Source organism: Drosophila bipectinata, chromosome 3L (assembly GCF_030179905.1).
Source record: "Drosophila bipectinata strain 14024-0381.07 chromosome 3L, DbipHiC1v2, whole genome shotgun sequence".
NCBI classification, from domain to species: Eukaryota; Metazoa; Arthropoda; class Insecta; order Diptera; family Drosophilidae; genus Drosophila; species Drosophila bipectinata.
Window position 1 is genome coordinate 20,264,226 of NC_091738.1, and position 15,205 is coordinate 20,279,430.

Consider the following 15,205-nt stretch of genomic DNA (forward strand, 5'->3'; position numbering starts at 1 on the left):
GTAGAATATATATATGTAACTTATTCGAGGATTTAATTGGTAAAAAATGTAAAATATTCTTTATAAAGGTTATTATTAAAATTCTTTTTTTTTATTTTAATTTTTTTATATTTGTATATACATACATTAACATGATACTAGAAATTCATGGTAATGGAATTTTTTTAAAACCGTACAAGCCATAAAATAAAATGATAACAGGTTTCCTTGTTTTGATTATAATTGAAAAAAAAATAATAAAAACTTTTTGTAAATGTTTAATCTATATTTAAATTACAGTTCTATAAAATAAATTTCCTAATGTTTTCTATTTACAGTGGTTTACAACAACGACCATTCCACACCCGTATCCCACCTGAGCGACTTGCCCTTCTATGCCAATTTCAAGCTGCTGCTGCCGATTTGCGTTTCCCTGCTGATGTTGCTGGCCCTGATTGGAGCTGCGCTCTTCCTGAGAAAACGAAGTAAGACTTGAATTAGCCCAATCAATGCGGTACATGAAAATTGTATCTAATTTCAATCCAAACAGAGCTGAGCAATCAAGCCCGATTGGCGAGTACCTCCATGTCGGAGTCGCCATCGCTAGCTAATTTGCAAAACAAACAGAATCGGGATCAACAGTATCTGGCCGTTCGCTGCAATCCTAGCAGCTCGGCACCCCGGGGTTCCAACTCCAACGACTCCGGGAGCTTCGGCAAGGCGGAGGGCAACGAATACATCGAGGACATCTGCCCGTACGCCACCTTCCAGCTGAACAAGCAGACCTACAGTGAAAGCTCCTATAGTGGCAACGTGTACAGTGGCCCCTACCATTCGGTGCGCGGTTCTTTTGTCTATCACGATGTCAAGCCGGAAAGCTATCATGTAAGTAGGCTTACATTTTAAGTTTCGCCATTGTAATTAAGGAAACTTTTGCAGTCGAAGGAGCCGGAGTACACCAAGGTGCGGCGAAAAGTCGGCCGTCTCAGGGATCCTCACTCGGAGAGCCAAGGTAGCTATGACATGGAATCACGACCATCCCGCCCGTCTGCCCACTTCTATCTCCTATATCCCAATAGTCCACTAATTATCCCTAATATAGCCAGTAAGCCAAATTGAATCATCTCTTGTCACAGTCGCATTCCACCCAAAATCCTTGCGCCCATCTTATGTCTCATTTTTGCTCTCAACGTTCTTCTCCATTCTCATGTCAACTTCATCTCGATAAAAAATCAAAACCAACAACAACGTACAAATCCATCGAATCGTACTAAACTTTTTAGAATCGGACAATCCAGGTTCAACAGATTCCGAAGTTAGGAAAATCCTAACGCTTCACATCCCAATTACAGAATATGACACACTCGGCTCCGAGTCCGACAATGATGTGTCTGCACGCGCTCTAAACTCGGCCAAGTATCGCGCCCAACGGGGTAAGTCCTGGGGAGGAATCGTGGTTCATTAGGTCCTCGTATAGATAAGAGAAGAATGGGATAATACTTGAATGTAAATATTGAAGGAGAAAGCTTATTTTTCAAATTTTTCGAACTGATCAGATCTGTTTACCTTTTTATATAAACAATATTTCAATATTTCTTAGACAAAATATGAACAGAGGATAAACGGATACTTCTGTTCAAAAACTCAGGGCCTGAAAAGATCATCACATAATTTTTATTTTAATTATTTTTTAAATTTTTAACCAACGTAAAAGGTATTAGCTAAAATTAAAAACATTAAATTGGTATTACTTTCGATAAGAAGTTGGGGGATTTCATAAATCTCTTGTACCATTTCTAACCAATGCCTTCTGATATTTGTAGATACCCAGGATGAGACTTCATCATCGTCCGAGACCACGCCCACTAGCATGAACCGGAAGTCGAAGCCGCCATTTGCCGCCCGGAAGGCGGGAAAGCCTGGCACCAGCGGCAAGCGGCACGTGCGAAGTTCCAGTGGCTATTCGAGCCACAATGAAGAAACTACTTTTAGGTAAGTGATCCGCAGACGAGAGGCCGAGTACCGATTGCCGCCACTTACGTAATCAGAACCCTGTACGTTTAGCATATCCAACTATCCACCAAACTATCAGGACCACATAAATCCACCAGCTCGTTTTTCGGATGCCAACGACAAGACGAAGACCCAGACGTCGCCACGAATGCGTGCCAATCAGAAACTGCAGCGGGAGGCTTTCCAGATTAATGTCTAAGGCCCCTGCCCCGTATGGGGAGTTCATTTTAAACGTAATCTTAAATTGAATGTAAAAAAACACATACACAAAAAAACGGGAATCGAAATTGTAAAATTTGTTGTAAAATCTACTCTCAAAAAAAAAAAAAAAAGAAAATGAAAATGAAAATAGGAAAAAAACGAAATCGTAACTAATAACGAATTTTCGACAGACTTTACCGAAGGCCCACTTCCAGCTAACTAACTCGAAAAAAAAACAATACCTAAAGTCAGTAAATCTACAAAGTATTTCAACTATTTACAATAGAGCAAACCAGAACTGGCAATTAGGCAAGGGAATCGAATATTATAAATTTTCGAGGGAATTTTGATTTTCAACGAACATCAGTTTTTAGCCGATTAAATGGAAACAGCACGATAAATAAACAATAAGACTTATTTACACACTGATTATGCTTAGTTGGTACTTGAAAAGCTGCATAAGTGCAATGAACATAATTAAAAATAAGTTGAGACCGAGGCGGAGGCGGAGAGCAGACGGATATAAATAAATTAATGTTATAGATCCTAAATTAAGCATTTAATGTATGATAAACCAAACTGCGGCAGGCCGCAGATGCAAGTGCTCTGCCGGCCCAGTAAATGGGTCAAGTCAAGACCAGAAATCGGGCCAGAGCAATATATGGTATAGTACTGTATAATACTATATACTATCTAGGACCGGCCGACGTCGGGCGATAATTGCAGAGAAATTCTTGGCATTTGTAGTGAATTATGAACATTTCGTTGAACTGCATTGTTTGTTTCCATTGATACATTGAACCATTTTTGCATCAGTTTGTAAGTGTTTGCGGCAAGAGTACTTGGCAACTGTTAGCTAGTTACTTAAATGAATTATATTAATTTGAGGGGATACAATAACACGAATGCATTAAAATAGTTTATGAAACTGTTGTACATAGCTAAGCGTCATACAATTACTTCTACAAATCGTAATATATATACACATATATGCATACACCAAAAGATACCGATACAACGTAACGTATTAAATGTTTTTAGTGGGAGAAATACATATATTACCGAAAGCCAAAGTCGTAAACCAGCATGCATTTCCATAAGCCGACAACTAAGCGACCGCTCAACACAACACACACTACGGATCCCTAGACAGAGAAGATACAAATCCAGAGATACATAGCCGAATAGTTGCCAAATAGGGTACACAGACCTACTACAGACCACACACATACTGCTCCTGTACCATATAGAAAAGCCTATATACATAACTCTATTTTCCAATAGCTACAACGACAAGAGACAAGCAACAAAAACCAAGCAACCAATTACATGACAATATGACACAAGTACATACATAACTTATAAAACGCATTAACGAGAAAGAAAAATCAGTGTAAACGTAATTAGAACGCGAATGATAAACTTATAAAGTTGAAGTTGACTAAATTAATTAGTATCGAGAGTATCGATTTGGCAAGGCAACTTTTCAGACTGCACAAAATGTAGGCATTTAAAATTCTCCAACTGCAGTACTTGGTTGTAAATTAAAACAAAAACTATTAAAACAAAGGTGTTTTGGCACATTGATATTAAGAGAAACTACATAAACAAGTTGTAAAATGACACACAAAAAATTCTTCTAAAACAGCACAGTTTATGTAAATTGAAAACAGTTCGCGGAAAATAATGGAAAAAACTTCAAACCAAATACATGACATGACATATGATAAAACCAATCGACAGTTGATCTTTTATTTTGGGGATAACAAGAAGTCGCATTTATTTACACACTTGACAGCTCGGTAAAACGGATGTTGCCGGGCGGGAGGGAGGAATATGGTAATATATACTCGACTCGTACGTATGCGGATATACATATTTCTATAGATTCACACCGAAGAGAAAGCTTACTTATGACTACGGATCCCTCACATCGTCCTTTTTGCAATTGTTGCATTTAAAGCATTTCCATATAAGATATACATTACAGATAGAAAGTTTCCGAACTAAGGCTATACAATGATTGTGTTTCACTTACACATAACTTAGGGCTAGGCAGGTTACAGTACATCTTAGTATCAATACCGCGATTACAAAAGAATTCTAACGTTTCGCTTACAGAACACACTCGTTGTCGTACGGAAGGGCACAGTGCTCAAACTCAACCTGTTAACGTGTATAAAACTGGAGTTGAGGATAGAGAAACTTTCAGGATTTATGATTATTAAGGAAAAATTCCCAGCCGAATGCACAGTACGATTCAGCTTTGATTGGTATTGATTGCTTTGTTGCTTATGGCAAATATCAGAACATGATGGGCTTGTCCTTGCACTGGTCTATTACGTAGCCGGTGAAGCGCTTCAGAAACTTTGGATATTCGCGCTTGTAGACGGCCCTCAACGCGCTGGCCGGCGCCCAGCCTCCGGGATTAACTGGAAAGAAAAGGCCGAGCAGTGAGATATGCCTGATACGGATTGAGTTCGAAAGACTTACCCACGGAGCAGTAGGTTATTTTGCAGGTTAGATCTTCGCGGTTCAAGGGCTGACCTTTCACGTAGCCCTCGGGCAAGTGGGTCTGGCAGGCAAGGATGACGGTCAGGAAAATGCGTACGCACTTGCCGTTCTTTGACTCCTGCTTGGCGTACTCTGTGGAGTTGTTGCACACCACCCACATGTCGCGAGCACCAGGTTCCAGATCGTCAGTGATCTTCCGCATGTGCGACCAGAACTGTGCATCCCGCTGGCTAGCCGGCCAAATGCGCTTGTGGGTTTGCAAAAACAGCAGGGTATCCGGCGAGATTTTCTCCAGAATTGTGCAGTCCTCCAGTGTGGCTAAAATAAAGGACAATAAATAGTTTGAAAAACCCAAATTCCAGTTGGCCAACTCACTCTCCCAATCGTTGCGGAACTCCGGCATGAAGAAGTAGTGGCACATTTCCCTCGCCGTAACGCCTTGCACCGTGTGATACGCCTTCAGGGGGTCCATCACCAACCCGTTGACCTCCTCCTCGCGCTTGTACATTTTAATCTCCCCTTCGTCGGCAAAGATTTGCCAACCGTTTCCATCCTGGCCGACGCCTTCCCGGGCATAGTGCAGTTGCTCCTTGCACACGCGATCGATCTGAGAAATACAAATGCAATTAATGGCTGGATAATCACATTGCAGATTGGCAATTTCCGGTCCCGGCTCGACTGGACTGGACTGGACGCTTACCTCGGGCCACAGGGCATGGCTCTTGGCCTCCGCACCCGTGCCGAACTCCTCGCGTGCCTCCTCGCCCTCGGCCACCGCCTCGTGTGGGACATTAACCAGAGTTTGTGAGATTTGGGATTGCAGCTTCAGCTTGAAGCGCAACTGCATGTCCTCCTCGATTTTGTCCAGGCCCGTTTCAACAGCATCGAAGAACTCATCCTCGGGCAATGTGGAATGTGGGCCCTCCTAGAAATCGAAAGGGAAACAGGAGCTAGTGAAAAGTCACGTCCTGAACTTAAAAACTAAGTCAAGTTTAGCCAAACATCTTCGAGGGTTCGGCCTAATTAATTTTAATGACGAAACCGCATTCAATCCAATTGGAAAGAAATGGAACGTGCTTTGTATAAATTAATCGCCGACACTTGTGCGGCCAAATGGCCCAAGAAATCCAATTTATGCTGTTGTTTTTTTGCTCCTCCCATCCATCCCTAACCGGGGAATGACGACGGCAGGCGTAGGTTCTCGGCTGGCATGCGTAATTGGGCGAGCATAATGGACACAAAGGCGCATCATTGTGCCATGAATACGTAAGCACAAGTCTGCCAGACGGGGCTTGGTGCTTGAATCCCATTAAAGCAGTGGAAACCCTTTTGTGAAAAATAACTACTATTCTTAAAAGTTATACAAACTAAATCAAGTAAGTGCCTACCAGCATATAACTCAAAAAAAGCTAGTTTTAATTAGAAAATTAATTATTTTAGTTACTCATTTATGAGTTATTGTTAAACTGTTTCTTTTAGTTTAATTAATATCCACATAGACTGGTATTCACTGTACTTGTGACGTACGGCGCGTGTATCTCCAGAATGGCAACAGGCGTGGAATAAATGCCGCGAATGGAATTTTTGTGGAATTGAATTTATATTTATTAATTAATACAGGCATGTGCGCTCCCACAAGCGCTAAAATAAATACACGCCCCCCTACTGGGAAGTCGAGTGCATCATCGTTGGCCACCAAGTGGTAAGAGCGGCAAGTGGTCCCTGATGAAGTCATTGGCTATATGTACCTATCCCTGCGGCGTCTCCTCTTACCAGGCTCTTCCTGCTTGTCGCCACCCGTAATTGTCGAATTTTTTCCGAGAAAAAACACAAATAGTTTCGAGAGGGTAAACTTTTCCTACGCTTTCCACCTGCAGGAAAAACTAAACCTGCGAGAGAGCGCAGGAGCGACAGGACGACAACTGGTGAACGGTTTTCGCGGCAAGCGAGAGAGTCGAGCCAACTGAGGTCCTGGCCAACTGAAATCCTTCCTTCCAACGCAAGGACACAAAACAAACTGTTGCTGGTGGCCACCAGTCGACGCCAAACGGCCGAGAGAACGAGAGCAGGAGAAAGCAGCTAAGAGAGAGAGAGCGGGCCAGAGTGGAAAGCCCGTTGCGAAAAGCTTTAATGAAAAGGATTTTCTCGCATTTAAATAATAAATCAATGCGTGGGGTTTTGGCCACCGCACTTACTTTTCCGAGGGGGTGTTTGCTGCGTAGCGGGGCGGGTTGGTTCCACCCTTGGCTCTCAAATGAGGCCAATTTGGTTTCACAGCAAGCCGCCAGCATTTTAGCCCTCTCATTTGGAGCCAACAACCAAACACTAACAGAAATTACATATAACTTTGGGTAAATAAAACTATAACTTATATCTAATATTTGGTATCACAGTGCAGTAGAAAACAACTGACAAAAAAATCATAAAATGATCAAGAAGCTTATATATATACATAATCTTATCAAATCATTATTAAAATAAAATATTTTAGGGCCTTCAAAGGTGTAGAAAAAGTTCCACTCAGCTAGCACTCCTTAATTATAAACAAAACTGTAGATTTTATTAAAAATACACATATGTATACCGTAATTTGTTTCACTTTGCCCTTCTGAAAACCAGAGCGCAACAGAAATCGCACCGAGGGCATAGCGCCGATTTTGTTTATGATTTTGTAAAAATGTGTTTTTATATTAGTGCGTGCTGCGATTTTAGATTTGCAACATGAGCCGGTATTCGGCACACAGCAGCGTATTTATAATGGGTCTTTTAGTGCAGTTTCACAATCGCGCCACACACAATCGAAAGACTCGACAAATATGAAAAAGAAACGGTTACGATTTGTTTGCCTAGCAAATTTGTTTATAATTCGTACGTGTTTGCGACTCGATCGCTGACCGCCGACTGACCAATCTAGCTCATAAGCCAGAAAGGTAACAGCTATAAGCCGGGCACAAAGCCAGGGGGACGGCTTAGTGAAGAGTAGGGACTTTTAAATACTCTTAAGTGGGTTTTGCTTAAAAACCCCAAGTTTATTTGAACAATATTTTTTACAAAATGTATAATATTTGTGACCTTTATTTCAAACTCTTTTTTTTTTACAGTTTAAAGTATAAAATATAAGATTTTTTAATTCCGAAGCCGAGTTCTATCAGCAATGCCTTCTAATATCGTGTCTTTGTCAACCTAGTTGGCTTCAATATTGAGGCAAAGTAATTCTTCAACGTCAAACTGTCAATCTTGGACAACAGAAGACGTCTAGACGCCCACCTTTTGCGCTTGAGCAATCAACAAGTCACCAAGTGAATGAACCGAGAAGCCCAACAAAGTCGAGTCTGTGCACCAAGCGACCCCCCCCCCAAGTCTGATTGGGCAAACTAATTATGAATATTTCCATTAAAGTGCAATTGGAAGGGACAATTACAAATAGTTCTCCCGATATCCGGGGCGGAAATCAAAAAGTAGCAATTAAATGCGGAAGGGATCGCATGCCCCCAGCCAGCGATAGGATCAGAACATACAAACTCCGTGTCGCTCGAAAAAATGATTCAATCGAAATCGCTTAAATAATAGCACGGCGTGTTCTACTTTCCGTACGTATGATGAAATCTCTTCTCCGGCACAGCGTCGAACAAGTGAGTTTATTTTAAGACACAACCGAATCGCACGCAAATCGCTTCAAGATTTAAACGCCACTCTCGCGTTCGACGTCTGTTTATTTTTCTTTTTTTTGTTTTGTGGGAACGTGTTTGGCCCCGATACGAACAGCAATGACCGTGAATGGGATTTCGTTTTTAATAGCGGCAATAAATGTGCACTCACCTCAAAATCTGGGCCAGGATACGATAATCGCTTAATTTTCTCAATTTCGTCCTTGAACTTCCTACAAGTAGACCAAATAAATTGAAATTTTGATGTGATTTTCTTAAAGAAAATGAATTCCATGCTTAGATATAAACATTTCAAATATTAAGTGTCAACTTACTTGTTCTGGTCCTCCGAGCGACGACGCTTATCAATCTCACGCTCCAGTTTCCGCTTCCAAGACTCGTCGCTTTCGGCAATGATTTCTAGGCAATGGTGCAGAGTCGTCAGCACTCCAGACGTTGTGGCCCGAAACGTAATCGATTCCCCCTGCAAAAGTCAAATATGAAAGAAACCAGCAACACCATTACCTAATGACTTGCCTTGAAATCAATGCTCTTAAGGCCATCGCCCAAATCCAGAGGTTGGGCATTATTTTTGTTCAACTCGGAACAGGCGTCAAAGTAGCGCTGCAACGTCTCGATCTGGCCGAACAGGATATCCTTAAAGGTCTCTAGCTCGCCGACCTTTTCGCGTAGATTGCGCTGGGTCTTCTTCAAGCTACCACCACTGGTCAGCGAAATGGTGTTTGACTGCAGGCTCATGGTGCTGCCATGACGTCGCAATGATGTAGTATCCGTACTGCCGGTATCCTCCTTATAGAGCTGCAAAACCTCCACCCAATGCATGCGATCCTCGGAAGTCTCCGCCCGCAGGCACCAGTTGTTCAGGTTGTTGACCACCACATCGAAGCGTAGTTCATCAGATTCGTGGGCCTGGGGAGGAGCAATGCATAAATGCATATTAGCTTAAATTAAAGCCATATATTAAAATATCTCGAGAATGCCAAGTACTAAAAACAAAAATGACCCTTTATCGTCTCAGCTTGGATCACTGAATGTTCCTATTTTATCGCAGACAGCTCTACCATGTTCATGTGTACTCATCAGAGTTCAACCGCAATCAAAGTCAAAAATGAGTGCGAATTACAGGAACGGGCGCTGCGTGTGAGTCAGCACAGTTTTTGGTTTGGCAGCTTCGTTAGTATAAATAGATAAGTACACACTCATTGTGAAACACCCTCCCGGAACAGAAACAACACGCCCTCCTGTTAACAGTCCGGCCGGAGGCATTAATGGTCGCGGGCCAAGGAGAGGGGTGCCCCACTTACATCGATGACTTCAATTTGGTCTATTTTCGTCACCGCCAGCAGGCCAACGTTAATTGATTGCGCTGCATTGATTGTGTGGCTCGGAATGGGAATCGAAATAAGAATCAAAATGGGAATGGGAATTGGCATTGAAATGGAATCGAGGACTGGGGTCGTGGCCATCGAGGCGTTTGCCTTGGTTAATTTGACCAAAACACATGCGCACACACTCACGCCCATTACTTTTTTATTAGTCCAATTGAAAACACTTGCTGGAGCGGGTTCCCTCCTCTAATTCTCTGACGAATGCCCTACCTTAATTGTGGCCTTGGTCAGGCTGATGGCTCCCCGACAGCCGAAATCTGACTCCGACTCCGACTTGTAGTAGGACAGAGTGCCATCCTTCAGGACAATGTAGCGGGGCTGCCACCCATAAATGTAGTTGGTCCACTTGCTGAGGTATCCCCGCAGCTCGATGCTGTTATCCAGGTACTCCTCTTCTTCGGAGGCTTCGCTCTGTGATCCAGCCGCTGCCTCGTTGCTCGATGGCGGCGAGGCCGACTCCCCAGCATTGTCCATGGCGCTGAAGTTTCGGAATCCAGTGTCAACACCAGTCACCAGTGCCACCGCCAAGTTATCTACTGAAACATGAGTATCTTAATCAGCAGGTTGCCGCAGAAGATTAAAAATTTATTGCGCCACGTCCGCGCTATGTAAACAACTACAACGCCGGTTGAAAGGCAATTGAGAGGCCCATATCGTGATAATCCAATTCAATCGGCACATCGCCTGACTCAGCGGCTGCACTTTGTTGTTGTTCTGTGATGCGGTGGCCGGTTTGTCCAAGGAGCATCCAGTTTCTACTGGCTCAGGGCGCCTACAATTCCGCGTCGGGATGCACTCACCGATATCTTTTCAGTTTCCTCGGCGGTTTCCAGGAGCAGGTGTTAGTGCAGAATTTGATAAATAATAGAACAGAACGCAACACCGAAAGAAATCGCCCGTAAACCAAAACAAAAGTGTGACCAGGCGAAACAAAAGAGAACAGCTGTAAATACATCGCTAGATAGCTTATACGATATAAATTCCTGCTCTCCGTAAAAATGCCATGTTCTCACTAACAAGAAGTTTAAAGCTTTCGTTTTAAAATTTAAATTTACGATATAGGCTTTAGTTGTATAAAAAAATATCTCACATAAAATATAGCTATAAAAAATATGAAAAAGTCTGAATAAAATAAAAATCATGTATCATTGCTGCAGAAATCTACTTAAATATCAATACATATTCACAACTACATCAACATCGATGGACACTTATGAAAATCGTGGGATCTAGTGACTAGAACAACTGGTGTTCGAAACGTAAACAAACATCCTATTAAGTTACCCATTAAAAAATCGTATAGGTATGCTGACCATAGCAGTTGCCATCGCACAGTCGCCGGGGATACTTCCACAATGGAGCAGAGTAAATATAAAGGAGCAGTAGCAATGTACTTGCCGGAAGGACATTCGTACTTTCATGACGGAATCAAGATAATCTCGGACTACGGGGAGATTGATGCAAGTGACGCTGACTGGCTGATGGATGCGGAGGCCATATGCCAGATCCTGACAGAAGCGATGGCCGAAAAGGACATGGTGTACAAGTACATACTCCAGAACCTCTTGACTACGGCTACCTTCTACAGGGGCTCCAAAATAGATTTTCCCTTGGACTTTGAGCAGTACCTGCGCTTCCATATGCCCTTTCCAGTTACTCCTGTTTTCAATTCCTTAAAGCCAGGATACATCAATCTACTAGCACCCACTTCACACCCCATGATCAGCAACGGCTATGTGAACCCAGAGACCATCCAGCTTCTGCTGAGAGGAAATCTACGGGACACCATCGCCCAACTGGACGCGATTTACTGTCCCAGCGGAGTGCAGTACAAACTCAGTTACCGAACACATGAGATTGGGGATCAGGGATTCTTCCACGAGATTCTGGCCTGCGAAAAACGCGAGGCTGGCGGCATGCCCAGCATGGTGTCCTTCGTCTTCCTGCCTGCAATGCAATTCGAATTTGCGGAGCACCCACTGCCCCCCTTTGTGCCTTCGGGTCCGGCATGGCTTCATTGCTGCAGCAGTACCATCTACTGGCTGGCTCTGTTCCAGGTCTATCCGCAGTACGACCGACGCAGCTTCTGCCCCTACGTGCCCAGGATGCAGGGCATCCAGGACGAGCGGATGGTCAAGTACCGGAATGTGCTTCGCCTTCTGCTTCGCATCGGCACCGGCAACAACATCCCTGACCTTTCCGATATATTCGTCCTGAAGGGCTTGCACTTTTACAGACTGCGATACAATGCCACCTGCGATTGCAACCTCACCCTGGCCACGCTTTTTATTGAGGTGATTCTTATTGATTATAGCTTGGTTGATTTAAACCTAATCATTGAAATAACTTTATTTTAGTTTCTCAATATCCACAAGGAAATAACCTACAACGAAGCCATGCAAAAGTACATGACCTTTGGTGGGCAGGAACAGCATTGGATGCGGGGTGCTGTGCAGCTGGAAAGCATTGCCAGAAACGTGGCCACGTTCTACTACTTGAACTGCATCCACGTAGACCACCTGAAAAACCTATTCGGTATAATGTAGGGAAAGAGCATTCTCGTGTTACGTATACGCAGCTTAGTCCGCGGATATGGATTACACATTTTTTTAAGAAAAACGGCTGCGAGAAAACAGTAGTTAATCGGAACTATTCTCTATTTATTTGTCTGGGCTTTCGTGTATTGGGGGAGGAAAGGATTATGCCACAATTGCAATTATTTACAGGCCATAACGCAAACAAAGCTGCGAATCTAAGCAGTTAACAACGCCTAAAGCTAACAATAAATACGATAAGTAAATCAAATAAATAATAATAAATTAATTAGTACGCGTTAATTACAAACAAGTGACTTTAAACCTAAAAACTAGACGAGGTCAACAATGGGAGTCGCTGTCGGAGGAGGAGGTTTCTTTTACATGAACACATCATTTTCCCGATCCCTCGTGACGGGCAACTGTATCACCTGCTGCTCGTAATACTCTCCCTTGGGTCTTTCGGTGGTTTTCGGATGTTTCGTCTTTGTCGCAGGTGCCGGTTTGCTGTATTTGCTGGCGAGTGCTTTAAATATGCTCTTCGGGCAGGCCTTGTAGTAAGGGAAACACTCGCCTGGAGCCTGCTTTCCTTCGCCGACTTCCTGCGCTTGTACATAATCGGGAACGAGATCCGCAAACGGTGACTTAGTCACCCTGAAAAATATAATCTATTAATTTAAATCAAATTCCCATCAAACTATTAGTAACATACGTTAAAAACAACTTTGAAATTTCACCAAAGACGCCAAACTTCTCGAGACTACGGGAGTGCATCTCGCAGATTGTTCGCAGCAAACAAGCCTTGCCATCCATTCCGAAGGTGGACAGAAAGTCCTCCACTACACCGTACAGCAGGACCCTCTCTCCGCCATGAAATATGTGCTGAAGTCCAGCGGGCAGTTCCGGAAACTTTGGACCCTCTTCCTGGACCTTGAAGGGCTGATCCTCGTCGCTTCTACTCCGCTGTTCGCTGAGATCCCTCTTCCTTCGCTGGACATGCAGATATCTGGCCACGTACTCGCCCACCATGTGACCCGCCTCATGGCCAAAGGAGCGCGCAAATAACGGTGGCAGATCTCCCAAAGGATTTTGATTGTCCGTCAGTCCCAGCTTGTCAAAGTCAACTGTCAAACGGGGAATAGATATCAATGGAGTTAATTGAACAATCACATCTGGACGGATTTCAGTGACGTACTGGTAACGGGGAAGCTGATGGTCAGGTTGGAGAAAAAACCCTCAGGCGGGTGCCGCACCAGGGGCATAGAGATCGTTGGAGTAAAAGTCAAAGCAGTGCCCGGGGGCAGGGCCAATCTTCCATCATCCGTAATCCAAATCAAACGCTTTCTGCGTATGTGCGGCGTGTCTGGCGAGTCTCCAGCGTAGTCTGGTCTCGCCTCGGCCTCCGCATCCGCTAGCTGTGCTGCCAAATCCAAATTCCTGCCAGCATCCGGCTGTCGATTAGCCGCCAATGTGTTTCGACATAAGGAGACAAATGACAGCAGCCAAACCAGAAGGAGGAGGTCTTTTCTTAACTTATCAGAGTCCATCTTCATGTGAGATCAGGTGCTAAAATGGCGGTAATAATGATTAATGCAGAGAGAGCAGCATTTACCAAAAAACTACTTAATAAAGTAGAGTTACAACTCTTCAAATTCAATCAAATAATTCGCTAACTTGTCACTTTTAATCTTTAATACATCTCTCAGATGTATCATAATATTTAATGGAGAAGCGAGCTCCTAACTCCCCTCGTTACTTAGGTGATTGGAAAAATGCATCCTAAATGACAAAATGGTTGGTGGCAAACCCATCAGCTATTTTCCAATCAAACTTTCACAAAATTGTTGTGGACTTGTTATGCAATTATTAAAAATTGATGATGGCTATTTTGGTAGTGAAGAGAGTGCTCCAGATTAATAGCGTATTTTATGTGATGTCTTTATTTAACACATATTAAACTAAAAAGAAGACAACAAATACTACCAGGAGTAATACAAATTACACCTCATGGCGCTGCACTTTTTTAAAATTAATCTACTCCTCTAGTTCGGCCCGAAAACAAAAGACTTAGGAAACAAACTAGTCTAGACTTGGACTACAACTCCGTTTAGCTCCCGATTAAGCCGCAAAAACTGCAGCCTAATGGCCTTCATTATTCAACAGTTGTATAACAGTAATTGTGGAGCACACATGCTCCCGCCAACTGTACTCCACACCCCGTTCTGCATTCTCGTCCAGCCATTCCAATCCCCCATCAAAGATCCCCTCTATTTCTCATCTTTTCAACTGGTTTCGATGCTTTGAGCATTTTGTTTTGGCGCCTGCCGAACGTTTTCTTAGTTTTTGGGAAAGCTCTTTTCTGGTATTGTTTTAGCCGCTGCACTGGCTTGAACCGTTAGCCTTGGCAGCTTGGATTCTGATTACGACTTGCCAGTTCGGTCTTTAAAATGCACAAACATCAATAAGAGTCGGAAAGAGAATTGGCAATATGCGTGTGTGTATTCAGTGAAAGCATGTTAACAAATTGATTTATAATTCTTAAGGAAACCTGTTGAGGCAGTCGGAGATTTCACCCCGAATAGAATCTAAATGGAGCGATATCAATTGCTCTCTCTATCGCCTGCTCGACGCACTTTTACAGCACCATCAATGATGCAACTAAGCGGAGAACTTGCCACAGCCGGTTGCCAGTATATACAGATGGAGGTTTCTGGCGTTGGCGATCCGTTAGCCATCCAAGGCTCTGATCATTAGAGACCGGCCATGGTCTAGGCCAGGGGCTGATCACTTTCCCAAAGGCTGCAATTTGACGGCCAACTGGGAGGTGCAGGTTTTCCAGGTATCTAGTCCAAAGCATTCCAGGCTACTCAACACACACCGCCTCCAACTCAGCGCATTAATTGAAGGA

The 15,205-nt window shown here is 43.4% G+C and overlaps 4 protein-coding genes across 12 annotated transcripts in view; 2 read left to right on the forward strand and 2 right to left on the reverse strand.

Moving 5' to 3' along the window:
* Nucleotides 1-3,920, forward strand: part of Dscam4 (Down syndrome cell adhesion molecule 4) — a 47,621-nt gene extending 43,701 nt beyond the window's left edge. For 4 of the 7 annotated variants that reach the window (XM_017232928.3, XM_017232929.3, XM_017232931.3 and 1 more), the window contains 6 exons: nucleotides 318-464; nucleotides 530-864; nucleotides 919-991; nucleotides 1,263-1,412; nucleotides 1,803-1,971; nucleotides 2,044-3,920. In XM_017232928.3, coding sequence (XP_017088417.1) covers nucleotides 318-464; nucleotides 530-864; nucleotides 919-991; nucleotides 1,263-1,412; nucleotides 1,803-1,971; nucleotides 2,044-2,191 — 1,022 coding nt within the window. In that variant the 3' untranslated portion in view covers nucleotides 2,192-3,920. Of the gene's footprint in view, nucleotides 1-317; nucleotides 465-529; nucleotides 865-918; nucleotides 992-1,262; nucleotides 1,413-1,802; nucleotides 1,972-2,027 lie in introns of all 7 variants that reach the window. The other 3 variants (XM_070279519.1, XM_070279520.1, XM_070279522.1) reach the window with 3 other exon arrangements.
* cert (ceramide transfer protein) lies at nucleotides 3,916-10,714 on the reverse strand. Of its 3 annotated transcripts, none has more exons than XM_017232935.3 (9): nucleotides 10,564-10,714; nucleotides 9,974-10,296; nucleotides 8,892-9,284; nucleotides 8,690-8,838; nucleotides 8,527-8,587; nucleotides 5,408-5,632; nucleotides 5,083-5,314; nucleotides 4,687-5,025; nucleotides 3,916-4,625 (listed from the first exon to the last, which is right to left on the reverse strand). In XM_017232935.3, the coding sequence occupies exons 2-9, from the start codon at nucleotides 10,235-10,237 to the stop codon at nucleotides 4,498-4,500; spliced, it is 1,791 nt and encodes a 596-aa protein (XP_017088424.2). In that variant the 5' UTR covers nucleotides 10,238-10,296; nucleotides 10,564-10,714; the 3' UTR covers nucleotides 3,916-4,497. The 3 variants fall into 3 exon arrangements, with proteins under 3 accessions (XP_017088424.2, XP_017088423.2, XP_017088425.2); XM_017232934.3 differs by having other exon boundaries at nucleotides 9,974-10,299; nucleotides 10,564-10,712; XM_017232936.3 differs by lacking the exons at nucleotides 8,527-8,587; nucleotides 8,690-8,838; nucleotides 8,892-9,284; nucleotides 9,974-10,296; nucleotides 10,564-10,714 and adding an exon at nucleotides 7,292-7,369.
* Nucleotides 10,715-10,932: 218 nt separating this feature from the next.
* On the forward strand, nucleotides 10,933-12,586 carry LOC108119660 (uncharacterized). Its single transcript, XM_043211437.2, has 3 exons — nucleotides 10,933-11,011; nucleotides 11,067-12,057; nucleotides 12,121-12,586. The coding sequence occupies exons 2-3, from the start codon at nucleotides 11,119-11,121 to the stop codon at nucleotides 12,307-12,309; spliced, it is 1,128 nt and encodes a 375-aa protein (XP_043067372.1). The 5' UTR covers nucleotides 10,933-11,011; nucleotides 11,067-11,118; the 3' UTR covers nucleotides 12,310-12,586.
* On the reverse strand, nucleotides 12,403-13,893 carry LOC108119661 (uncharacterized). The gene is made up of 3 exons (XM_043211442.2): nucleotides 13,493-13,893; nucleotides 13,010-13,421; nucleotides 12,403-12,951 (listed from the first exon to the last, which is right to left on the reverse strand). Exons 1-3 carry the CDS (start codon nucleotides 13,848-13,850, stop codon nucleotides 12,678-12,680), a joined length of 1,044 nt encoding a protein of 347 aa, XP_043067377.1. The 5' UTR covers nucleotides 13,851-13,893; the 3' UTR covers nucleotides 12,403-12,677.
* Nucleotides 13,894-15,205: the final 1,312 nt, after the last annotated feature.

What these genes read in the sequence shown, in the direction of transcription:
- LOC108119661 (XM_043211442.2), bottom strand. Translation starts at nt 13,850, where the DNA reads ATGAAGATGGACTCTGATAAGTTAAGAAAAGACCTCCTCCTTCTGGTT. An exon ending in CATCAGCTTCCCCGTTACCA is followed by an intron (nt 13,422 to 13,492) that starts GTACGTCACTGA and finishes CCCGTTTGACAG; the next exon opens with TTGACTTTGACAAGCTGGGA. An exon ending in ATTTCAAAGTTGTTTTTAAC is followed by an intron (nt 12,952 to 13,009) that starts GTATGTTACTAA and finishes TATATTTTTCAG; the next exon opens with GGTGACTAAGTCACCGTTTG.
- LOC108119660 (XM_043211437.2), top strand. Translation starts at nt 11,119, where the DNA reads ATGGAGCAGAGTAAATATAAAGGAGCAGTAGCAATGTACTTGCCGGAA. An exon ending in TGGCCACGCTTTTTATTGAG is followed by an intron (nt 12,058 to 12,120) that starts GTGATTCTTATT and finishes ACTTTATTTTAG; the next exon opens with TTTCTCAATATCCACAAGGA.
- cert (XM_017232935.3), bottom strand. Translation starts at nt 10,237, where the DNA reads ATGGACAATGCTGGGGAGTCGGCCTCGCCGCCATCGAGCAACGAGGCA. An exon ending in CGCTCGGAGGACCAGAACAA is followed by an intron (nt 8,588 to 8,689) that starts GTAAGTTGACAC and finishes GTCTACTTGTAG; the next exon opens with GAAGTTCAAGGACGAAATTG. An exon ending in GCCATGCCCTGTGGCCCGAG is followed by an intron (nt 5,315 to 5,407) that starts GTAAGCGTCCAG and finishes TGTATTTCTCAG; the next exon opens with ATCGATCGCGTGTGCAAGGA.